General features: G+C 41.3%; 1 protein-coding gene across 1 annotated transcript in view; it reads right to left on the bottom strand.

Annotated features, from left to right (window-relative positions):
* The window catches only part of LOC126090393 (nephrin-like), a gene marked incomplete at its 3' end in the record, with an annotated part of 461,612 nt that overhangs the window by 183,689 nt on the left and 250,809 nt on the right, over positions 1–27,114 (bottom strand). Inside the window, exons 3-4 of the mRNA XM_049906987.1 lie at positions 24,783–24,991; positions 15,768–15,878 (exon numbers count right to left, since the gene is read on the bottom strand). Of these exons, the coding sequence (XP_049762944.1) occupies positions 15,768–15,878; positions 24,783–24,991 (320 nt within the window). The remainder of the gene's footprint in view (positions 1–15,767; positions 15,879–24,782; positions 24,992–27,114) is intronic.

Below are 27,114 nucleotides of genomic sequence, written 5' to 3'. Positions count from 1 at the left end.
TAGCGGCCACGACAATGAAGAAAACCATCCTGTACAAGAGAAGTTAAAGCCTAACCGGAAACAACGGCTTCCGGAACGCAGCGTATGTCATATTGCTCCCGAACTGAGAGACAAATTTAAATATAACTTAGCTAATCTGCCTTGCAGCTCACCTAAACAAACTGTACTCCGTCTTGGAAGAACGCTCCTGGTTATTCGAGGAAAGGCGTCATCTGACGGCTAATGACCTTGTTTACCATGAAATTCCCACCGGATATGCAAGGCCCATTGCGCAGAAACCGTATCACCTCCAGCCTGTTGCGGGGGAAACTATCCAACAGCAGATAGAGGCAGGAATAATGCAACCTTCCACGAGCCCCTGGTAATCCTAAAGAAATAAATCAGTGGAGAGAAGACCTACCATGTTTGAGTCGATATGAGAGCAGTAAATAAGGTAACCACTCCTGATACTTACTCTGTCCCAAGTCTCGACGAAACACTGGACAGGCTAGGAAACTGCAAATACTTCACTAAACCTGACTTGAAGAGTATCACCCAATACAGATTGCATCACAGGACAGGCCAAAAACAGCGTTTCTAGTTCCCTCCAGCCTATATGAAATTTTGAGAATGCCATTCGGGCTGCGCAACGTGCCAGCCACCTTCCAACGCTTTGCTGACTTACCTTTAAGAGGACTGAAACCTACAATGTGCCTAGCTTATCTAGATGATATCATGTTACCAGGTTAAGAAGTGTTTTGTCTAGACTAAGAAGTGCCAATTTAAGTTAAAAAATAGAAAAATGGTCCTTTGTTGAGTCTAGTATCTAGGGCATATTATTAGTGCTGATGGGATATAGCCAGATCCCCACCTAACTGAAGCAGTTAGAACATTCCCTTCCCCTAAAGATGTAAAAGAATTGCAAACCTTTATGGGACTAAGCAATTATAATAGGCGTTTTGTAAAGGACTATGCCACAGTAGCCAAACCCCTTACCCACTTGAAAAGAGATGTATCCTATCAATGGACCCCAGAGTGTGAAGCTGCTGTGCAGTTTCACAGATATTCTGACTAGTTCCCCCTTATTGATCTACCCCAATTTAAAAAAACCATTTATTCTCTCCCGTGACACGTCAAATTTTGCATTGGGGACTATTCTGAGTCAAATTATTGATGGTGAGGAAATACGAATTGGTTATGCATCCTGTCAGCTGAATCACGCGGAAATTAATTACAGTACTATGGAGAAAGAAACGCTGGCATTAATGTTTGGAATCAACTATTTTAAATGCTATCTTTATGGGAGAAAGTTTACAATAGTTACAGATCATGCAGCACATCAGTGGCTATTAAGTTTAAAAGACGCTAGCAGTCGTCTCACCAGCTGGGCCCTGAAGGTGAGTATGATTACCAAGTGCAACACAAAGCTGGAAGACTACACCAGAATGCTAACGCCCTTAGTAGAAAAGTGAGAGCAGCTCAAACAGACGATGTATTGACAAATTAAGACTCACTGGAGAATGATGCAAATTGTTGCCAGTATCGCTCCCATCCAGATTTTCTTACAGAATATGGAATTCTATACCCCAAGACCCCCCTGGGTAAACGTATCGTAACACCTAAAGACCTACAATCTAGAATTATTGCCCAGTGCGACGACAGCATTCAAGCTTGCCACAGTGGACGAAGAGCCAAAACGCCCGCATTGCCAGGAAGTATTGGTGGAACAAAAGATGGAAAGATGTTGCTAAGTATGTAAGAAAACTGCCTACCATCTGCCCAAAGAGCACCAAACCCACAAATCAAAATTCCCTTGCAATCTCTTCCTGAGGCACCCAAACCCTTTTAGTTTCTGGTTTTGGATGTAATCGGGCCACTTCCCGCAAGTCCACATGGAAGTAAATATATTCTATCCAATATTGATCACTTTTCCCAATACCTTATTTTGATACCCATCACTGATACGTCAGCTGAAACAGTAGCACGAGCTTTTGTGGATCATTTTGTCCTTCCTTTCGGAGGACCTGAAGCCATTGTAACAGATCAAGGAACCAATTTTATGTCGACCTTATTTGTTCAAGTTGGCAAATTGCTGAGAATTAGAAAATGGGGAGCCACTACTTTTCATCCCCCTAACAAATGGCCACACTGAGCATATCCATCGCACTGTGAAACAAATGCTTTCCTATTACATCAAATCAGCCCACGGTGACTGGCAAAGGTACATTCCGTTTGTAGCAAGTGTGTACAATAGTCACTTCCATATAGCCACTGATCATACCCCTTAAAAGATAGCATTTGCCCGTTCTATGGAATCTCCATTTGAGATCGATAAATTACCTCTGGGGATCGACCACACGGCCATTAAGGGGATAGCCCCCCACCTTAAGGCCATTTGGAAGAAGGAGCAAGGGAACAACCGCAAAGTAACCAGGAAACAGACGGAAAGAAGTAAGAAAATGCCATCCTCCCCCCCCCCCATAAAACTGGTGATTTAGTTTTGCTAAAAAATCCTAGTATAAAGAAAGGAAAAGTGAAGAAACTTACCCCTCTGTATGAGGGACCATATTCAATCATAAGGCTCTCTACCCCTGTCAATGCAGAATTAAAACTGCCTGACTGCAAGGTGGTCGTCCATTTTGATAGACTAAAACCCTACTCAGGAACTATGCCTATCCCACTGTCTTCTGAGACAAGTGCCGGACCTTCAGCAGGTCTGCCCCCCCCCCTCCCCCTGTGAAGTTGAGGAAATGGAAGTTCCACCACCCCCAGCTCACCCTAGGTACACTCTGAGACCTAAACACCCATACGCCCTTAGTAATAGGGACTAAACGCCAAGGTACTGCTTCTTAGGAGATTCCCAGTTATATCAACCAAAAAAAGGGGAGGGGGAAACAAGCTTTAAGAAATGTTCTTGTTTCTTTCCTTTGCAAATGAACATTCTACCTATGCAATACGTATTTTATGCTCCAATGCTATGACAACTAAGATGTCACTCTAGCCTCCCTCTCTCAAAGAAGTTATTAGAGCTTTACCCACCCAGCCTGTTCTGCAATGCTGGCGTAACCTAGTTAATCCCTAGGTTTAATCAGTATTTTTATTATGTTTCCATGATACACCTAGTGATCGGACAACAGCTCTATTTTCAATACCAATATATTTAATTCTAAATAAATGTATCATATGGAGAAGTTATCGATCAGTATCAGGATATTGTATGAAGTAATGAATGCCTTAAGTCTCTATCTTTTCATTCCAAAGACTTTCTCCCTGAAATGGCAGCATGTTTCAATAAGTAATTTTCCTATTTGAACACCCAGAGTGATAATTATTAACACGCAGTTCTAACTGAGAAATTTGCTCCCAACGAAGGTACATAACTTCTTGCATTGACACCTAAAGAAATGTTAGATAACTCAATGATTATTCATGTACTGCGTCTGCGTGGCCTACACACAACAGTGACACTCGAAATTCCCCCCTACCATCCCTCACGGACGCCTGTTCTTTTTCAGGTTAACTCAGAAGATAAGTACACCTCCTTGGCTGTACTGCAAAGTTGTAAACACGAACACTCCGCCTGTCAGAATCAGGTGAACCCATCAACAAGGAGTCGCACGCGCAGCGGCCATAATGTCAAGGGCGGAGTCACTTCATACTAGAGATGGGCGAAACTGTTCTTTTCAGAGATTGGATCAGAACTGTTCACTCCCTGAAATGAATTAGCTCTTTTTCATGACTCACCACTCATTTACAATAGAAAATAAATGGAAGGCACATTGCCCTTTAAACTTGGTTTATTCCAGTACTATACCTGTATTTTGATCTTATTTGATCCTATTTTGAAGTAACACAGATAATGAGTAAGAATTTTGTATTGTTTATTGAAATTTCCACGATATGACAAAGTTATTGATTATTGATTTATTTAGCACTATTGTGGTTTTTTGGGTGATCGGAAAATGTTGTAACTTGAGATTTACATTAACAATATATTTGACTATAATGTATTAAAATTTCATTAACCTCATACAAATACATCCCAACCCATATATTTTTAATGTGAATGTTTCCTTCCGAAGACGCCTAAAATCGCAAAATCCGTACCAGAATAAGAAAAAAATATATAAATTTGACTGTAAAACGAAAGTGCTGCATATAGCCTTACGCAGAATAAAACAAGGAAAATATTGGTGTATCACATTTTGCAATACGTTTATTGGTTCGCTCGTAATTAAAGCATAAATTCGAGTGTCCATAATAAAAATCCTATAGTAAGAGGAGTCATCAGGAACCTAATCTAATCAGTTTAAACAAATAAAAATAAAATGAAAACAATTGATGTATACATAACACAATAATGTAATATACATAGCGGTATTACTACGAAGAACAATATCCAGTAGGGACGAACTCCGATGCAGAGGCGCTGAGTCGAGCAGGTCGAGCCGCGAGCTGTATTACTGCGTGAGCTGAGACTGCAGAGACCAGAGTGACACCTGAGTCACTTTGCTCAATGCTCTGGCTAGAGTCAAGATGGTGGGGTGAGCATTGAGCGGGCGAGTTCCGAGGGTGGGGGGAGCGGTGAACTCACCCGCTCCAAGACAAATCGTCCGTTCCCTTGCGAGCAGGTTGTTGCAAGTAGTTCCTATGTTATCCGCTAGGTGGCTCTCTGTCCTGTTGCTCGCATCAACTGCCCAGAGCGCAGGACATGCGACTGAAACGATCGCCGACAGAGTGCGATGCGAAGTTAAGCTGCGCCACACTGCACGCGGCAGACGACGCACAGAGACGGCACGGCATATGTGAAACACAAAATCCAATGGGGCACTGCACAATGCAGGCAGCCAAGGCAGAAGTAGGACAGAGGCCGGCGCTGGCTGTGTTGTGTGGCGTGCATTGTGCTCTGACCAGCAGAGGCGCTGCTGATATGCTCCGTCTCTCTCTCTCTCTCTCTCTCTCTCTCTGCCGTGGGAAAAGTTTGGAGCTACCATTCTTTTTTTTCTGAATCACTGATTGTTCACTCCTTTGAAAGATTCAACTCTATGAATTAGTTCAAGAGCGGATCCCCATCTCTACTTCATACACCTGGCACTGCTGTTATCTCCCCAACACTCCCCAACCCGCGCTGTCCCACTAGCACGGGCCAGCTGTCTCCACCTGATTTCCACCGTCCTTTCCCTCTCACCATGTACTGTCCATGTGCCTGACTGCAACGGTTAAAGAGACCTTACACATATTAGAACGTACTATCTTTGCTATCAACAAATGTATAGCAATTCAATACAGAAAGGTACCATCTTCTTATGTAATATCTATTTCAAACATCATTTCTTCATCCTTTCGTCTCATACTCGGGTAATTTCAACAACTTGAAAACCCACCTGTAAATTTACTTGCACGCCTAAACCCTAAACATGCTCGATAATGAGACTATAACTCTGAGTGGAGTTTAGAAGCAAGTGACCTCCAGCTGATGGAGCGCAAAGCAGAAAAGCATTACAGTAACGAAGCACGACCTTATGGAGTGTCTTCTCATGCATCACCATTCAGCTTGGTGGCGCTCTGCATTTGTGAGCCTCCTCTGAAGTACAATGCCACCATACCACATTCCATCTAGTCTGACACAGCTAAAGAACCAACTACCTGCTCCCTTTCCGAATCCTTAAATGGTTTTACCATTACATGCCCACCACAGACTATTCACCTTTGCCATCACCACGAAAGTAAAAAAAAATTCTGTAGAAATGAGCTACAGTAATTTTACCCAATAAACCCTATAAATCCATTTGCTCGAGAAAGGAGTTAGAGTACTATTCACAACAGTCACGAGTCCCACAGTTATTAGTTTATGTGAATTGCATTTTACAAATGGTTAATTCAAATGTCCCAAGGAGTCGTGAAAATCTTTCACTTAGAACACGCCGGAGCTATTGCCATGACGTGCTACATGCACAGCGCAGCTGCTCTAACTCAGCGTTAAGCTGGAACCTGCATCCATCGCAGCACCTCTGCTTGTGCCTCTTGCCAGTTATATAACGCTACTTGCTTCACCATGTACAGAGTTTGATAAATAGATTTAACACTCACTTTTGGCGGCACCCGAAAACTTCTTACCATACATGCATCTCCACCAATAAGAGAACCCCAAAACAGACAAATTTAAGAATTAATACCGCGAATTAAATATTATGTACCTGTTCATTATACCCTGCATCTCGAACATAAGACTTATGAAAATCGACTATCGAATTGTTCCCATTATACTCCCGATAGCATTACAGGTATTAGGAGAGAGCACACGACCAAGAGAACCAGGCTTTGAGCCTCGGCCACAGTCAAGAAGAAAGAAATAATTACAGGTAAATCCGTCCCGGCACTACAACATGATACACCACCACAACACCTAAATAAGTACATCCCACAAGTAAACGGTGCGTAACCTCTTCTTCCCCACCCAGAACACCATATACCAGAAAGCTCAGTATTATGCGAATTTTGTATGATAAGAGGTGTTGAGCAATGTCCGACCCACTATGTGTTGCCAGTTGCTAGCTGATTAATATTTGACCTGTATATTTTCTCCTCTTATGATTTTTGTGTTACGTTTAAGCATTTCACAGCCATTTTGCTGCGCAGCAAAGCCCTTTCTATACTCTATATGTTTTACCATGTATATATTTTATAATTTATGCCATTTGTATTGTACAATATGCACTTGTATTTTATATTTATGACCCCAGTATGTAAAGGCCCACCACAGCCCTGAATTCTAGATATGTTGCACTACAAGAATACTCCCATTACGTAGGATCTCCCATCGGTCGTGATACATGATTTTGAGTGCAAGCGATTCCGGAATCCTATTATGCACGAAGTTCATGCCCAGAGCCAGACTGGTATGTTTAAAAGAAAGGAAGCACCCGAGTTTTCTAAAATACTCAATAGAGAATAGTCGAATGCGCTCCTGACGTTGAGAAGTAGTGCGCTACCCTCTTGCTGTAAAGCGGCAAGCGAAATAGATTTAATGTTAAGATAAAACTAAATAAGTTTCACCCAAGTAAGTGAACAGTTGTAGTTCCACCCCTTTGTGCATTTTGCAGATTTAAGAGTTCACCAAGACGAACACATGTTTCATTGTTGTTCATCCTACTTTTTATGAAGTAATTTAGTAATGAAGTGAAGATCATACAAGCAAGCACGGAAATCGGCACTGCTACAATTTGGATAGTGTGTTCCACCGTGTGTTTAGCAAGTGGGACGCACACGTTTGTTTGAATAAACAAATACACCCATGACGTAATAAGATTGAAGCACCCACTGAAATAAGCACTATATCGTTGATGATTAGCATCCATGACGTGACGTCATCACCCTAGCGCAGTAATGCATTATCTTGTTGGAAATATAGTTAGCAAGAGACTTCCCTAATGAATAAAAGTTTTTATTGTAAATGTCGCAGTAGACCGCGCCCCCTTTTTTCGTAGTTAACACTGTTACTTCATGGATTTTGGGAATTTTTTAGTAGTTAACCCACATGAGACAAAATCGCCCCTATGGAGACAGAGTACAGTTTCTCGCTCGCCCATTTATTGCACTGGATTACTACATTTACTCTGAGTCGCTCGTCTGTTCGTTTCAATCTCAACCATTACTTTGTACCTCTCTCCTCCAGGGCCGTGTGCCTTACATGGTGCAGTTAGCACCAACAAAGTGCCCAGCTGATTGGGTAATTCTTCCTGTTTTCCCTTTTATAAATTGATCGCCTAACTATCCCTTTCATCTATGGCTCACTGACACATCGCGACGAGGCTCGCCTTCGTCTGCATCCTGTCAGTAGCCAATGCTACGCCCCTCAGAGGGAGGGCGAAGGAAAAACCTCACGTAGGGATAGGTTTTATATTTTTTCTTCGTTAGTACCCTCTTGTGATCGATTTATTTAGTTATGAGATAAATGCAGCCACTCTTGCCTCCTCAGGTGTGGTGTTCCGTCTACTCGCCGAGAAACTGCCTGCTTCCCTCTTCCTTTTCCTGGCGTGAGGGTTAAGCAGAGCTGTTTTTGCACCCAACAACAAAAACATACGTTCACACCCTATTAGCCCCGAATGTTTGACACTGTCCTCCCACACTAACACTTCCTACTGTCGAGGTTACGTGACTTTCATAGTGCTGGGCAACATCATGCCCCACCTCCAAACCAGCTAGTTCACGTTATGTGGAAAACCCTTAGAATCCTTCTTATCAGTAAGAGCCACTGGACTCATACTGTCCTATCTGAGCGCGCCTTGCAATGCTGCCAACATGGGAACTACATGTGTTCAACACTTACTATTCGCACTTCTAAAAAAGCACGAGTAGTTGCGTTGTTTCTCACTGAGCAAGGGACCCCCTCTGCAGCCATCTAGTTGTACCAATAATAGAACCACAGTTCGTTGCTGTAGGCAACAGCATTTTATACACCGCACCCTACCCCAGTAACAGCCACCATCGTGTGTTACGAGTACTTCCGAGCAACCCATCCCTACTGTGTGCTACTCAATGGTAGCGGTTTGTTATTTAATAACTCTCACTGCGAAATCACTACCCCCACCGAGGAAGTGTTTGCACACTTAACTTACGCCCATAACGAGCGATTCGTCGCTCTCATGTCGTATTTGCCAGAGCTGCCGATGGTTCTACCGTCGCCTGACAACTGGCCACTCTCCGCAACCACTCACATTCCCAGCTGATCAAACCTTTAACCAACCTGGTAAACAAAGAGTCAGGGCAGATCATGCTAAACAGCGCCACTGCACATATCACGAATTGGCACAACCACCAGTATCTCAGTCATACAGTCATTCTCAGTTCTGTATGTTCACCTCTAGTAATTATCCTTATTGGTTTATTGCTATGGGTAGATTTAAAAGAGGACATGTTTCGCGACTTCGGTCGCCCCTCCCTGCTGTCCCTGAACAGCAGCCTCCTGGGGAATATCACGCTTAAGTTTTTGTAATGGGAATAAGAATGTTTCTTTTTGCCCCATACTGTCGTAAACCAGTAGAAAATTGCCAGTGTCTGAGTACGATGTGAGTAGAGAAGGAATTATAAATAAATAAAATACCTCCAAAAAGAAAAGCCATGGCCCTCCTTTAGGTATAAGCAACAAACTGATTCGCCATATGCGCGTGAAATAAAGCAGAGCTGTTAATCCCGTTTCCCCTTGTGATCTGTGCTTCGCCCCTTCCGGAACCCGCCACTTATACGCTCCGGCGGAACTTGCAGTGCGCCACAGCCCGACTCTGCCCACCGCGGCCATCGACCTTCGCCACTGCCAGCGCCAACAGCTGATCGCCGCACCTTGCGCTGCCACTCGCAGGGCCGCACAACACCACCGCACCATCCGCCGTCGTCCAAATTGTCACGCAAGACATTCATACAAAAAATATTGTCATTCTTTGGATAATTTTCCTAAGCAAAAATGCAAATTTAAAATAATTCAAAAATTTACTGTCAAAAATTGTGTAAGGCTCTCCTTCACTGGAGCTCCATAATCACTGTCAATTTGGCTCCCCAAGCCTCACTCCAGCAAAGGGGAGAAGGGTGTACAGTGGGGGCCGTTACTGAATGGATGTAATATTATAAAAATTTAATTTTTTTGTTTCAATTGTTCACCAGTGCCTTCTGCCTGGCGGCTAGTTTCAGGTTGTAAGTCACGTTGCGTTATACCAGACAGAACCACTTCGAAACTCACGTGTTGAACTATCAACAGCAAAACTCACGTGTTGATCAGGTAACGCCAACGAACCGCGCGTCTACAATTTGGCTGTCCAATAGGGAGGTTTGGAGGTGGTAACGTTGGGTTGGAGCTACTTCCAGCCGCCGAGAGCGGACACGCCGTCTGTTCTCTTCTGCCGGCAGCTTCCGACCCGAGCAGACGCTCTCCTCTGCTGCTCTCTTGAGCAGCAGCCCATTCAGTTTCGACGGCTTCTCTAGGCCTGCCTTCAACCACTTTTTGCTGAAATAAACCGTCATGTCTATCATAAAATGTTTAACGTCATCCCCTCAGCGGGTGCCTACTGCTTCTCCCTCCTCGCCAATACAGACACATTAACAAGAGCTTTTTAGTTTTGTCCACGAGATAATAAGAACTTTTTGTGGCTAGGCTCTCACACAGTTACATTTCCTTTCCTTTTGGGCCGCTTATCGATGGTGAAAATTTCTCCTGTCACCATGAATCGAATTGTCTACGTCAGGGTCGAGCGTCACACTGCGGAGGCGTGCGTTAGCGAATTCTGCGCCGAAGTCCTGTTGGGCTATTGGAAATTGAGTACGGAACTTTGACGTGATTGACAATAGAAAAAAGATTACATTACAATCTTGACCAAAAATAGACAAGCATACATAATCCTCGTAAGTGATTGGAAATTTTTAGTGAAGATAAAATGTTGACTCAACAAGTAGCTCAGGAGGCGGCACAATAATCAAAACATTCTGTGAAATGCGGAAACTCAACTCCAAATTTCGAAGTGGTTTTTATCTTCCACATTAGGCAAATATGTGACGTTCACCGTGAAGCAAAAGACTTGGTTTATTAGCTACCGTGTAAATGGTAAAACAGGGTAATACTTATATTTGGACAGTAATTCCCTCTTTGCCTGTGCTGTTATGGCTTTAATGTCATTGCCTCATTCGTCAGGTTATTTTGCTTAGAAGGTAGCAGAATTCTTTCTTGTCGTCTACGTAATGACTACGAATTCTGACGTTCAGTATACAGCTAATTTCTACAGTTCTTCAGTATTTTCATCTTTCTTAGGTTTACATTCAATACAGTCTGCTCATTCCATTCAGCAGATTCCTTGCTCTTCCTCACATTCACTGACGATAGAAAATGTTATCAGCGAATCTCATAATTGACATCTTTTCTCCCAGAACTTTAACCGCACTCTCCAAGCATTCTTTTACTGTTGCCATTTGTTTTTCGAAGTTGAAGTTGAAAAATAGGGGCTAAACAGTACGTTTCTGTCACACATCGTTAATAATCTGAGCACTTGGTTCTTGGTGCTTCATTCTTATTTTACCCTCTCGATTCTTCATGTTGTATGTTGCCCGTCTTTCCGTATGGCCCACTCATATTTTCTCACAGTTTCAGACATCTTGCACAGCTGGTAGGAAAATGAGAAGAATGTGTATGAAAATGTTAATCGCAACGAATAACACACAGATAAATGAATCAAAATAAATTTCGATGAAACAAAATACAAGGCCGTGAATGTTAAAGTAATTTCGCTTTTATGGATTTCCATTAATTATTTGTATGTAAACGATGAATACTAAGACACATACGACTACTCTGCGTCAGTTCCTGTGGGTATAGACCCTGTGAATAACAGACCACTAGTTCTATCTCAGTGAGTGAGAGGCTTATTAAGAAGCCCACTAAAATAAATGTCGTGTGACTAGGGCCTCCCGTTAGGCAGACCGTTCGCCGGGTGCAAGTCTTTCGATTTGACGCCGCTTCGGCAACTTGCGCGTCGATGGGGGTGAAATTATGATGATTAGGACAACATAACACCCAGTTCCTAAGCGGAGAAAATCTCCGACCCAGCAAGGAAACGAACCCGGGCCTTAGGATTGACATTCTTTCGCGCTGACCACTCAGCTACAGGGGGCGGACAAGAAGCCCACTGAACACTGACGGGAACAAATAACTCGCTATGTGGGGGAGGTAGCATTGGTGGCCGGAAACTTGCGGCGTAAGAAACCTCTCTAATTTGGCCAACGGCCTTGTGAAAGAGGGTGAAGGAGCGGACAAAGGTTCAGGGCACTCTCTCGTCCTAGGGGTGGGGAACTGCCCCTAAAGGCGGACGAATCAGCAATGATTAAGGGCATTCGGATGCAGAAGGCAATGGAAATCACTGCCTTGCGGACACGTAACGTATATCCACTAGACATGTTGCCTGTAATTGAAAAAATGTCATGATGATCTCTCCATTGGCAAAAGATTCCGGAATAGTCCCCCATTCGCATCTTCGGGATGGGACTGCCTTAGGAGAGGTGTCCATCAGAAAAAGATTGAAAAATCAAGAAAGGATAACGTTCTACGAGTCGGAGCGTAGAATGCCAGAGGCTTCAAATGATAGGAAAAGTATAAAATCTGAAAGGGGAAATGAAAAGTCTTAATCTAGATAGAGTAGAGCTCAGTGAAGTGAAATGGAAATAAGACAAGGATTTCTGGTCAGATGAGTATAGGGTAATATCAGCAGCAGCAGAAAATGGTATAACGGGAGTAGGATTCGACATGAATCGGAAGGTAGGGGAGAGAGTGTATTACTGTTAATAGAGTTCTTCTTATCAGAATCGACAGAAAACCAAAACCGACAACGATAGTTCAGGTATACATGCCGACGTTGTAAGCTGAACAGGAAGAGACAGAAAGTTTACGAGCATAAAGGGTAATACATTACGTAAAGGGAGATGAAAATCTAATAGCTATGCGGTATTGGAATGCAGTTGTAAGCAAGGAGTAGAGGTAATGGTAAGAGAGGAATTTGGGCTTGGGACAACGAATGAGAGAGGAGAAAGACTAATTGAGTTCTTTAATAAATTTCACCTATTAACATCGCATACTCTGTTCAAGAACTGCAAGGGGAGGAGCTACTCCTGGAAAAGACTGGATGATACGGGTAAGATTTAAGTTAGACTACGTCATGGTCAGACAGAGATTCCGAAATCAGATACTGGATTGAAAGGGGTACCCAGGAGCAGATATAGACTCAGATCACAATATAGTAGTAATGAAGAGTAGGTTGAAGTTTAACAGATTAGTCAGGAAGAATCAATTCGCAAAGAAGTGGGATACGGAAGTACTAAGGAATGAAGAGATACGCATGAAGCTCTGTAAGGCTAAAGATACAGCAATTAACAATAGCTCAGTAGCGAGTACAGTTAACCAGGAATGTACATCTCTAGAAAGAGCCGTCACAAAAGTTAGATAGAAAAACTTATGTGCGAAGAAGGTAACTGTGAAGAAACCATGGTTAACAGAAGAAATACTTCAGTTCACCTATGAAAGGAGGAAGTACACAAATGTTCCACGAATCTCGGAATATAGAAGTGTAAGTCGTTGAGGAATTATATAAATAAGAAGTTCAGGGAAGCTATGACGAAATGGCTGCAAGAAAAATGTGGAGAAATAGAAAAAGAAGTGACTGTCGGAAGGACTGACTCAGCATGTAGGAAAGTGAAAACAACCTTCGGTGACACTAAAAGCAAGAGGAATTCCACTCCTAAGTGCAGAGGAGAGCGGATAGATGGAAAAATACATTGGAAGCCTCTATGAAGGGAAGATTTGTCTCATGCGATAGAAGAAGGAACATGACTTGATTTAGAAGAGAGAGGCTTAGGGACTGATGACCTTAGCAGTTAAGTCCCATAAGATTTGACACAAATTTGAAAATTTGTAAAATGAAATTTATTCTTCAGTCGATGAAGTCAAGCAGCACTTCACAAATGTTACACGACTAAATTAGACACATACACCATATACGTCATCGTTAACTAAGTAGCATTTAAAACGTAGATGTATTTGGCTCCGGAAATCATGCAAGTTGTGTATATCATTGTTGCCACTTTGGTAGCATGTGTAGCGACTCACGAGCCGCTAGCCGAGAGTCATGTGGTGTTGGTTACCCTGGCGGACAGATAAGGACGCAGTACTGATCATACCGTTTGCCTCTTGTTATTGTTCATGCGCTCGAGAGTAATGAGGCTCACAGACTGGTCAGGTGAGGTTGCCCTGTCAGTCTTTCCCCCGACTGGCTCAAGATCCGCTCGCGAGCGTATTAGTCGCTACTTGATATGCACGTCTGCCCTTATTGCGAATCCCACAAATGGTAGAATCAGATGTTTGACCTGGAAACATATGGCTTGCCGCTAGAGGTCCCTGATGAGGTTAGTGCATGATCTTCGCCCTGAATCATCTTCGCAATTTTTCATCACGTTCATCATACTACACTGTTTGTCAACTTACTTGACATTGTTAGATCACTACTCAACAGCCATTTTCCATCTGGGATGTGATATGTCTGTTGGTACGCATCAGAATCTGGCTTTCAAAGTGTTCTAGTACGTAAGAGATTTTAACGGTTTTTTGCTGTCTATTTTTCGTATTCCGCTGTTTACTGTTCTTTTGTTTGGATGCTTGATGTTTTAATTCTTGTTGTTTTGGTGTAAGAAGATCTCCATACTTGACTACGTGGAAGGTGTGATAAAGATTATCAAATTTACTTATATGACGTGAGGCTAGTCCTAGTGTGTGTGTGTGTGTGTGTGTGTGTGTGTGTGTTTGAGGTTTACGGGCGCTAAACAGCGTGGTCATCAGCGCCCAACTAGTCCTAGAGCGACATTGTCTTTATCATTTAATGTGTACTGAAACAAGAATGGCGCAATTCTCAAAATATTTTCCTAGGCCCAACAGTGTCTTGCGAGTTTTTGTTACCTCAGTGTGTGTTTCTCGTGAGAAGTAGTAGCAAGCCACGGTGATTAAAATACAGTAAAAATGGGAACTGGCAAACGTCGTTGTCCAAACCACGCCTAAAGCATTTGTGGGTGGGAAATTCATCCGAAAATCTCAACAAAAACCAATAACTGATTGAGTTAAGAAGGCATGTATTCTACATTTTGACTGTCCTGCTTGTGATCAACATAAAATTTCGTATCTCAAATTGCTAAATATCCAATACTACCTCTTTCACCGAAGTGTTGATAGGAAAGCGTTTAGCCGCCACATTCACTATTCCTTCTGCCTTACAAATAATGCAGGGAATTTAGGTAAAGCTAGATACGTATAAAGTTTTCAAATTTATCTTCATAACATTTGCAATCTCCGATACGAAACTCACGAATATAAAATTAGCTACTTGGTCCTCTTTCAGAGCAATTGTGAACGGCTTTTTGTGTAATATAAGAGACGATAACTATGTTTCCGTTGTGAATGATCTGTTAGATAGCTACTAGAACGTGGAATATAGAATGTCGCTTCAGATACACCTTTTAAATCCCAATCCTCATTTCTTTCTATAAAAGTTGCGAGTTGTAAGCAATCAGCAGCTCGACCGCTTTCACCAAAACATCCGTACGATGGATCACCGTTACCAAGGTCAGTCGAACCCTTCAATGGCGGGCAACCAGTGATGAAACGAAAACAAAAGAAGATCATCGTTGTCATTTTACGAATGACAAAGGCGAAAACAATTGAAAATGTTGTGAGCTAATTTACACCTTCTACTCACGTCATGTCCTTATGTACATTTTAAATAGTATTGAGTTCTAGAGTTCTGAATATGCATTTCTTCTTTATTTTAATTGTGTTAATGTACGCCATAACTGTTTTTGATTCTGCTTTGCATCTTAGGAAATGCGAAGCGATAGAGATAAACTGTTCTTAGTAATGAATTCAACATCCCAAATTTAAGTAAATACACCCATTTACGAACTAGATGGAGAAAATGTTGAATTTGTTGACTGGTGAATTGTTCATAGAGAAATGGAAAACAGCAGGGTAGGTTTTGGTAGGGAAAAGTAAAACGTCTTATCGTGAGAGTTTTCCAGTGAGCTGAAAACAAACAAAACAAAGCAAAAAACAAACCTACCAGAAAACAAATACACATTGCAGCAAGTGTTTCTCTGTAGTATAAGACTAAGCACAGAACAAAGCTACTAGTAGTTGCTCTACATTACTAAAGGCAATGCACAATATTCGATGATAACGAGAAGGGAAACGCCTCCTGTGTGGAGGCGTCACTCACCCCCGACGACACGGCAGTTGAGGGTGATGTCGTCGCCCTCCAGCAGCGGGCCCAGCGTCTTGTTCAGCCGCCGCCCCCACCGATCCAGGATCACCGGCGTCTCTGGCAGCACTGCAACACCAGCCGTCTCAGTACACACGTGTGCCAAGATATGGGCTACATTTTGTACTAACAACGACGACTTCCAGAGGGCGAGTTATTAATCAGTGGAAAGCTAAATGTGCACGGATCTCTTTGGGGGATAATGAACAGGCCACCATATGTCTTACATTTGTCTTACACATTACATATGATACTAAAAGACTACCAGAGTGAGTTAGGAAAATGTACATTGTCCCGTGTGAGGGTGGTTACTTTGAGGAGCACTACAAAAACCGTAATGATTACTTGTTCTCATCGACCATCACATCTGTTATAATTCATGTTTCAATAGAAAATCAACAAACCACAAGAAACGTATGTGCTCTTTGGTTTTCTTGAAGTAAATTTTCAATAATTTATATCCCGTGCCAACCTTTTTATCTCAAAGTAGCTACTACAACCTACGTTCTCAATTAGTTGTTGCATGTATTCCAATCTGTCTTTCTCTGCAGTTTGCAACTTCTGCAGCTTCCTCTAGGACCATGGACGTTATTCGCTGATGTTGTAATACGTGTCCAATTATCCGTCTCTCCTTCATGTCAGTGTCTTCCATATATTCCTTTCCTCATCGATTCTGTGGAAAAATTCCACATTCCTTACTTTATCGCTCAACCCAATTTTTCAACATTCGTACGTAGCACCACATTTCCATTGCCTGGATTCCCTTCAGTTCCGATTCTCCCACAGTCCGAATTTGACAATGACGGGTTCCAACACGAATTTTTAAAATTCTCTTCCTCAAATTGTGGTCTGTCTGATACTAGTAAACTTCGCTTGCCTAGTAATGTCTTCTTTGCCAGTGCAAGGCTGCTGGCTCTGTCCATCATGGCTTGTTTTTATGCCTTCTACTTCTTGATCCTGGTTCTAATGTTAAATTTCTCGCAGTTCCCGTTGCTGATACTTCTCATTACTTTCGTCTTACTTCGACTTGCTCTGTACTCTGTGTAGTCGTTAGATTCTTCATTGCGTTCAACAAATCTTGCAGTCTTTCTTTACTTTCACTGTAGATAGCAGTGTCGTCGACCAACCTTGTCACTGATATCATATCACCTTGAATTTTAATTTCACTTTTGAACCTTTATTTCTCTCATTGCTTCTCCGGAGCGAAAGACTGTACCACTGACTTGCATCTTTCTAATCCGAGCACTTCGCACTTCGTTTCTCGTCTTCCAGACTTATTGATCCATCTTCGTTCATGCACGTATTGCATATTACTCGTCTTTTCCTATAGAGTACCGTATTATTCTCACATTTTCGAACACGATGCACAATATTACACTGACGAACACTTTCTCCAGAACGATAAATGCCATAAACTATCCGACTTTTCTTCAGTCTTGCTTTCATTGGCCCCTTAACCTTTCCTAAAGCCAAACTGTTAGTCATCGAACAGATTCTCATTTTCCTTTTTCATTCTTATGTATATTATTCTTGTCAATTTTATCCTCTTCAAAATAGCCCCCCCCCCATTAGAAACTATGCTATTATGCCAGTGCTTATTCCAGTTTTCGCAACACTGCTGGAACTCGTTCCTTGTGACAGCTATCAACTCCATTGGCGGTGAGTTTTTAGTCTCATCTGTGTTTCTAAAATAAGGGTCCTTATAGGTTTCTCTTTAATTCTGGAACATAGAGTTCTTACGGATTCATTGTAACGCTTTTTTTACTCAACACAAGACGTGTTGTAAATAACACTCCTTACACTCCTTATTGGTCACTGGAACTCATGGAATAATATGCTGTTAAAATACAAGGGAATGGTGAACATAAACTGCACGTTTACTTGCACTTGTTCGAGCTTTATCCGATCTTGGCAATTCATAATTCTTTGAAAGGGACAATTGAGCCGGAAATTCAACATTGTCTGTAAAGACGTTTCAGTAGTTCTACTTTATCATTTATTGACTTCTGAGAAACTTTCTTTGTCGTTGATTTTGTTCTAAAGCCAACAGGTTTGTAATATATTTAGGTGTCACATATTTCATACAAACTAAATTCGAAAAATGTAGGGGGTGAGCTAACTGATGCAACAGACTTATCGGAAACGTCTCTGACTATGATTCAGTTATCGTCTGTAATTACTTCTTCCACTTTTCACAAGATATGAACGGTTGATGTGCTGGAGCGTCCAGGGAACTCGTGAGACTCGACGTTTTCCTGGCCTTCTTTGAAAAGCTTATTGCATTCACAACCTTCTTTTTTTCTCATAGGAGACTCACCAAAACAATATTTAACAGTTCTAATACTTTGATCGACAATTTACTTCAAACCTACTGTTTTATAAAGCAGGTGATGACCGTTATTACCAAAGCCATGTAACTCTTTTGACATGTGGTAACAGATTAATTATTTGGTATGGCTAAGACTGTTGAGATGCTTCTGTCATGGATACCAACAAAACAATAAGATCGCTCGAATCGAACCAATACAACACGTAAAATTACCCAGCGAAGAAGTATCTCCTTTAACGTTTGTGACGAGCTGAACTGTTTACGGACTGGGAGTTTGTAGTGCAATAGGCATTTAAATTATTAGAGCCCATCTCAAAAATCGCCTTAAGGACTCGGCTTGATACTAGATCGTGTCCATACCTTACAACTACCATATTGTTGCTCCTGAAATGCTGCTATACTTGTACCAAAGAGGCAAACGATATAGGGAAATGTTAGAGCTTGAAGGTTTCAATCCGTTACCCAGGCATGGGAAGACTTCGCTGTTGTGAGCGCAAGGCCGTCTACATGAGGACATTCATCTTAGAGTACCCATCCGGCGCAAGATAATGAATGTTCATAGCTGCTTACACTCCCTTAAAGATCATAAGTAAATCGTGGCATCGACATCTTTGTCTAACCTTGGGTGCCTGTTTACTAGCTCGCCGCCGCTGACTGCAATATTTCAGCCGTCGCAAACGGACTGCGCAGAGCGTCCAGCCCCCGGCCGATGTGCATAATCTTGTGTTTATTCATGCTGATCCTACCACCCGCCGTTACTCCGTACTTAGTAAGAAGTGCAACCACCTTACGTACATTGTTCTCCGACCGGACGAGTATTATCAAGTCGTCGGCATATGCAGACACATGAAGGAACTCCCACGGAGTCTAACGCCTTTAAGAGTCCTTATAAGAGTCTGCATCTATGGTTCGAGCGTTATTTCAAACAGCATCATCGACAAGGGACACCCTTAACTAAGCTACAAACAGGAATCGTTCCTACCTCCCTGCCATTGACTCTCACCATCGAAGGAACGCCGCGAAGGAGGCGCATAAGGACAGTAATAAAATCGTGATGTATCGTCATGGGTCGCATGGTCGAGTCAAGGAAATCATGGTTGATCCTGTAAAAGGCACGATCAAAATCCACTGAAGCGAACGCCGCCCGCTTGCGACAAGCTTCCGTCAGGGAAATGTCATGGCATTCGGCTAAGATAGAATGGATGTAGCTCCGAATCCCTAGACAAGTCTGGTCGGGTGGTAATGTCTTGGATATTACAGTCTTTTGCCTTGCCGCCAACTTTCTCGCAAAGATATTATAGTCAGTATTGAGCATTGTGAGCGGTCGAAATTGATGGGCGCTGACACTCACTGCCGATTTCGGTATTGGTATAAACAGTTCCGCCATGAATTGCGACGGAACGTCCGTGTCAGGGCTCGATAACTCATTATGCATCAACACCAATTGGGAGATAATTAAATCTGCACATTCGGAATAAAATTCGAATGTCAACTTATCTGGCCTTCGTGAATGCCCTCCGTATGTCATCTTCCATTAAGGGCTCCAATAAAGCATCTGCATACGGATCATGTACGCCCATTTCCATATGTCGCAAAATTTCTTCTCCTATCCGATTGTCCGTCGGCGTCCCAGTGAAAAGGAGGCAGTAATGATCCAGAAACCCAGCATCAATGTCCTGCTGTGACGTCGAGGGCCAACCAACACCATCATGGAGCACTGCGATCAAGGATAGGATTACGCACATGTCCCTTGGACACATGATGCATGCTAATACGTTTTCCATCTACACTGTCCAAGCACCGAGTACGTATCGAAAGTCCCTCCAATCGATGTCTCGTGTTCGATAAAATGTACCCCTGAATACAATGGACTTCCGCTCTACGCTCGGGTGATGCGGCCGTGGAGGACAGGTCACGGAGCACCATGTAGTAATAATCAAGTGTATCTCGGAGCCACTTAGCTTTTCCCTTGCTGAACGTTATGAGAGCGCTTCGTATCGACGGTTTTGGATATTGCGGCCACCATGAAAGAACCGTACGGTGCACTGGCAGACGGTGAGCGCATTCCTCCCATGTTTCTTCGATCCGCTGTCGACATTCGGTATCCACCAATAAGGATAAATTATGTTTCCACGAACTACGGCTGCCATGGGAGGGTTGACGTGCATAAATATGCAAGGTGATTCGTAAAAGCTGTGGGGCAACGTTCAGCGGGAAACATGTGACCTCTTATCCGTCAGAAACATAAATCCGATCCATCCTGCTAGCAAAGTGGCTGGTAAAAAACGTGTAGCCCTCTAGCAGCCCATGGATCTCTTACTTTGTAGGAACCTCAGGGCATATTAGTACAAAAACTCGGGAATAAAGGCATTAAACACGGGATCTCCCTGAAGAAGTGTGTGCAGTGACTACTGAGTAACCAAATTCATCATTCATCAAATTGACTAAGATCGCTTCCATCTACCACTTAGTCTGGTTGGTCGAGATTGGGTTCGAAAAGCAGCATAACAAACTATTGACTCATACATATAATTACATCTCATTTGGAAATCATTACAGAGGGCGAAAAGTTAGTAATAAATGCAGTAGAATGATACATCGGGTAGCACTAAGTGATTTCTCTTAGGATCACCATATCTTCCCTGTTCTGCAAGACCTATCTTCAATAGAGTATCACAGTAACTATCAACTTTATATTGACGAACTGTATCATATTTTGAGGAATTGCTTACACTGTTCTACAAAGAAAAATTTTCTAATGAAGAGATAAGTGTTTCTAAAGCTGAAAGGAATTTTTTCCTCTTTTCTAGAGAATATCATTGCACTGCTGAAGTAATACCAGACAGCTTAAAACTTTGCAGAATTCAGTTTGTAAGGTTACAGAGTGTTCTGTGTTGTCAAGTAAGTTTTCTTCCTTCTTGACATAAATGAAATGTCCCATCGCCTTTTGTACTTAAGAAAAATAGTAGTGTTTATTTTTACCATATTTTATTCATACCGTATGTTTCTTTCTAGAAATTGTATAGGCGCCGAGTGTGTCGGAATAATCCAGACTCATTATGTCTGCAAAGAGTATTTATTTGAAAGGTATGGGAAGAATATTTCAACCATCATAAAGAAGGCTTACAAGCATTACTTTAGAACTGAAATTGAAGACGAGAACAAGGACTGAACACTACGTATTTTCTGTGCGAGTTGTTACATAAAACTGACAAGTTGGTGAAAGGATAATGATTCAAAATTGGTTGGAGGACTCATACCTTGGAGGGAGCAAAAAGACAAGCAACAGACCGTTATTTTTGTCTCTCAAATGCGACAGGCTTTGCAAGCAGGAAGTGAAAGAGACACAGTTTACTCAAATTTGCTTTCTGCAATCGGACCGGTGCCAATTTCTGACAGAGATCCAGTGCCTTCAAGACCTTCAAGACCACACAAAGTTTGCACGCAGATAGTGAAGAGGAAAGAGTTGATCAAGATTTGCCATCTTCTCCTGAAAAAAGCGATGCAACATATCAACAAATAAGTGACAGAGATCATTGTTTCTTAACTCAGGCATACCTTAATTTTCCAGTTCGTGAATTGAGCATAAGAAAAAAGTAGACACAAACTGCTAGGCCCTAGGTTAAAAGAATGCAATCTTCTATGACGGGATTCAAATGTAACTTCATATAGCAATAGAGGAAGCACTCTCCTCCCTATTTCTTAAACGATGGGAAACTGACGTTCTACAGTAATTCACGTGACGTAACGTAAGCTCTGGACTTTAAATATAATACAGAGAGGGCCGGATACTCGTTATACTTATCTCCAAAACTAATTTAACAGCAGTTAGACTCCACAATGGGAACGGAACTTCTTCCATACCAGTTGCCTATGCTACCTTGGCTAAAGAGACTGATGGAATTTTGAATTACATGCTCACCTGCTTGTAATACGATGAACGGAAACGGAAAATATGTCGACCTCAAATTATGGCCACGATATTAGGTACCCAGCAAGGCTACACCGAAAATAGCTGTTTCGTATGTAAGTTAGGTAATAGAGACAGAGATTGCTATTATATACAAAATGTGGTCTTTACGAAACTTTCAACTAAGAGAAAAAACTTCTATGAGTAAGGAACTATAGATAGTGAATATGTGCTTGTCCCTTCACTTCCCACCAAGCTAGGCTTAATGAAGGAATTTAAGGCAATGGGCAAAAGTGGAAGAGGATTGTGTACCTCTCAAATAAATTTCCTTGTCTTACACGAGCGAAGATAAAAAAAGATATATTTGTTGGCCTGCAGATTACACAAATTCAGTGAGACCAAAATTCTGAAGAAACGCTGATGACAGAAGAAAAACAAGCATTGATATTTCAAGGAGGAAGAACCTGTACCTACAAAGAATAAGTAAATCAGATACTTGTTGTGCACCAGAAATTGGTATGCAGAACGTCCCTCAAAGTGCATTCTATGCATTCTCATTTGGATCACTTTCCAGAAAGCTGCATCGACGTGTCTGATGAACATGGAGGAAGATTCCATATGGCCAGAAAGATGCAGCGACGTTTCTGATGCACATGGAGAAATGGTTCATATGGTCATCATGACCCTAGAATGGTACGAAGGAAATTGATACATACGATGCTGGCTGATTATTGCTGGAATATATTTAGAGTGTACAAGGATATTAACAATAAAAGGAAGAAATAAAAATATACATGATACCATATCTGTAGTATAATGATGGGAAAATATACATTTTTTGATTACATATTTAATTGTTTAAGCTCTATGTACAATGGTGGATGTGTTGAGTAGTTCGTTTGTTGGTTGAAATTTCTCTTCAACAACGTTTACAAAACTAGAATTTACTGTTTTTGTAATACAGAAAACAAAATGTATTGAAGATAAAATCGCAATTACGCAAAGACTGTACCTGATCGAAAATATCTGGAAACAGATTTTAATTCAGCTCATTGTTTTCCATAATGATCACAACTAATATCCCAAGAAAAAAAAAACTAGCAAACTCGGCGTATATTTATACAAAAGAGAAAAACAGGGATTAATGGTAATAAGTATGGAATTTCCCTAATGAAGAGTGCGCAGTGACCACTGACTAATTTAATTCGTCACTCATCAAATTAACCAAGATCACGTCCTTCTATCACTCAATCTGGATGTTCGATCTTATTTGAGTTCGAAAAGTAGCATAAAGGGCAACTGACGTTTTCAAATGATTATAACAAACTATTGATTCATACATATAATTACATCCCATTTGAAAATCATTACAGATGGTAACCAGTTAGTAATAGAGGTAATACAAAGACACATCTGTTAACACTAAGTGATATCTCTAAGGATCACCAATACTTTCCGTGTATTGTATGACTTACCTTCAACGGAGATTCACAGTAACTATTAGCTTTGTTGACTAACTAAATCATATTTCAGAAATTGTTTATTAGTAGACTTCACCAGTATCTTACAGTATTTACGTTTCTTGTGCCTCATCAGCGGTTCAGCTCACATGTTCGCTTATTTCTTACAGTACTGAATAATTCAGAAATCCTTATTAACTACGAATATTTCTTTATATGTGATAAAAACTTTGAATAATTTGGGTGAAAATATTTTGTATATTTGTGCCAAATTTCACATCGATAGTTGTGTAAAATACAGAAGACATCTCTTCAGATTAATAGAAACTTAGTGCTTCAGAGCTTGGTTCTCACCATCAGAAGTTCCTAACACTGACCACTTCAATTGATTTGGCCTTACTATTATTTGCTATGTCTGATACCTTACTGGCACACTACTTTGTCTTCTGACTAGATTCATTGCTGAATATTGTTTGCTTTATGGATTCTTCCGTAATTGGAATTCCAAATATGTAACCTAAATTGCACCGTTCCTACATCAAAAACAGTCAGCAGAGTAGTCAAGTTATGCTTCCCCTTCAATTTTTCACAATTTCATTCAGTATCTTCTGATTTGTAATTAGATTTACCCCACAATTTTCAGCGTTTTTTCTATAGCGCTATAAGCTTCTATTTTCTTCTTGTTTGAACTGGTTACCGTGCAAGTTTCACTTCCGTACAAAGCTACTCTTAATCTGAAATTAAATCTTTACATATCCCTGTTTTGTAGAAATGGTTTTCTTGCTGTTGACAGCCTGCATTTTATATGCTCTCTGCTTCAACCATTATGCGTTGTTTTATTGCCAAAATAAAAAAAATCTCAACAACTAATACCCTCAGCATCACGTGATTTAAATCTACTAAACATTCCATTACCCTTCTTGTTGATGTTCATCTTGTCTGGTCTTTTAGAGACACTACCAATTCCCTTCAACCGCTCTTCAAAATCCTTTTCTGTCTCTGACGGAATTCCAGTGTCCGGCAGACCTGAAGTTTCTATTCCTCCTCAACGAAATTAAATTCATTTTACAAAGTTCTCCTCGCTTTCCGTTCGAACTAGCTGACTGTACTGACTGACTGACTGGGTACAGGCTACAACCCTGTCTTATTCCATACTCAACTGCCGCTTGCCTTTCACGTCCTTCGACTGCGGATCACAAATATAACCAAATGGATAAAGAAGACTGTAAACCAGCAGGCACTAAAGGCGAGGCCGGCTGTGTGAGAGTGCTCACCGATGACGGTGAGGTTGTATCGGGCGGACCTGGTGGGCGCGTTGCGGAAGTCGACGCGGCAGCGGTAGACGCCCTCGTCGCGCAGAGTCACCGGCTCGAGCACCAACTGCGCCGGGTCGGACACAGTGCGGAAGTAGGCGCGGGAACCAAACACTTCGGGTGCCGACCAGTGCGCCGCCTGGCTCAGCGGCTTCCCGCGAACGTCGAAGCTGCAACCCGCAACACATCATATCTCTGACTATCCATGGCTCACCGGGTGCCGCTCTGCAGGCGCTGGTACACTCGCTAACACTACAACACTGTGAAAAACTGTAACGCTCAGCAAGAATGGCTCCAATACAATCATATTTTACCATATATCAGTAATTAAAATTTTATTTAGGTAATAAACGAGTAGATCTAATAGCGTTTCCAATTGTTCATTAGAAACATCATTCGGAAATAACCTTCTTACTAAATATCTTCGCTACTAAACTGCTTTTGCACAAAGAACAAATATCTTCTGAACATTGAAAACAGCAAACCCTTTTCAGCACTTAGTTTCCTTATTAATTTTAACGATTTTATTGCGAAGGAAGACCAAAGACTAACAGCTACAAACACATGCAGAATATCATTCACCTCAAATATCTGCAGGAAGCAATCATCTAGACACTATCACGTCTTGGATGGAAGAAGAAAAGTATTTTTTATTTATTGTTATTCTTTGAAGGTTTAAACTTCTGTAACAGTACACATGTACTCACTCTTAAATCCCGCAATGTACAAGATAAGACTTCTTAGTGTACATGATCTGTACTTCAGATATACAAAACAATTTGAAAAATTAAAATTCATTTTTGAGAACTATTTCTTTAGTTTTAGCCTTCAGGAGACAGAGTAACCACTTCAGTTAATGTAGGGATAAATCAATGTGCGGAGTGCGTCATTTTATTTAAGTGGTTTTACTAGCGAGATGCGAGCATCCTCACCTGTGCATTTCTTTAATGGCAAAAAATTACAGGTTTAAGGTATAGCTAACCCCTCTATCAACACAAAGTCGTGTGACATGGATTTTGGTCAGATTCGGTTCGTCACAAAATTTGAAGAATTTTATTTAATAGTACCAGTCGGAACTGCTATGTAAAAATAACGAAACCATATTCGCCTTTGAAATGCATTGTGATATGTACAAAAATCACTGACTGAAGACTTGTGATCTTTACTTTATATCTTACGAATGTGAATGGTTCCAGGAATAGCCACTATGGATAAAATTAACGTCAGTATTACGCTAGGATCAAAGAGGACATGTGAAACAAACGTGTAACACTGAAAGCATGACACTGTAAAACTTTTCGAGGTCAAATACTGCAGTGGTGGCCTTTTACTGAAGACTAACCGGGTAGAATCATTGGTTTTTGGCTCATATTTGATACACTGCTGAGACAATGGTACTCAAATGTAAGCAGTTTGATCTCAGATATTAGCGGAACAGGAATGACTATCGATAGTACCACATAACATCACTCCAGACAACAATTAAATTCTAAAAACTGACATTCAGTGAGACCGGTGTAACTGAAAGAAGGGGAGTAATCCAAATAATAGTTAGGAAAAAGTAATATACTGCGTGAAAGAAACCTCCACATAGAAGTGTGGGTTGTTACAAACCAGATTTCACTTCATTCTGGAAATGTAACACGTAACACATTTCTGGATTATGCTAGATATAAGCATACATCACTACAACTAACAAAACGTTAATGGTAACTTAGAGTTAAAAAAATTCAGAAGCTATACGGAATTGAAAACGTATTTGCAATTATGTCAACAGTTAATCTCTTGGAGCCATATGTAGCACGATCTGACCACAGAACTGGAACGTAAGACAGCTTTTTGTGTGTTAGTTATTAATTATCATGTACTGTGAAAATTAGAAAAGTCACTTGTACATAAGTGAAGACAGATGAAACTACTGAAAATGATTTGTTCTTAAATTAACTACAAACTACTATTAGTTTGGCAAAGCACAGAGTTATTTCAACTAAAATATTTATAGTTCACAGTGAATGCATGGGACATTTCTGATACTAGTAGTTGTGTTATGCATGATACAGAAATAGCCCAGTGACACTGGGAACTCCTCTGCCTTCACAATTTTATTATAGTAACATCTGTGTCAATGAATCCTAAGTGTGGTGAACTGGCGAGGGTGGCACGCTGTATTTCACATGGAACGAGTTTATCACGTCGCTGTGTTAAATACCCACGTGAACAACAACAGTCCAAATGGCTCTGAGCACTATGGGACTCAACTTCTGAGGTCATTAGTCTCCTACAACTTAGAGCC

The sequence above is a fragment of the Schistocerca cancellata genome, chromosome 1 (genome assembly GCF_023864275.1).
Source record: "Schistocerca cancellata isolate TAMUIC-IGC-003103 chromosome 1, iqSchCanc2.1, whole genome shotgun sequence".
Classification (NCBI taxonomy): domain Eukaryota; kingdom Metazoa; phylum Arthropoda; class Insecta; order Orthoptera; family Acrididae; genus Schistocerca; species Schistocerca cancellata.
The sequence above is the reverse complement of the archived record's forward strand: the minus strand, read 5'-3'. Positions and strand labels throughout refer to the sequence as shown.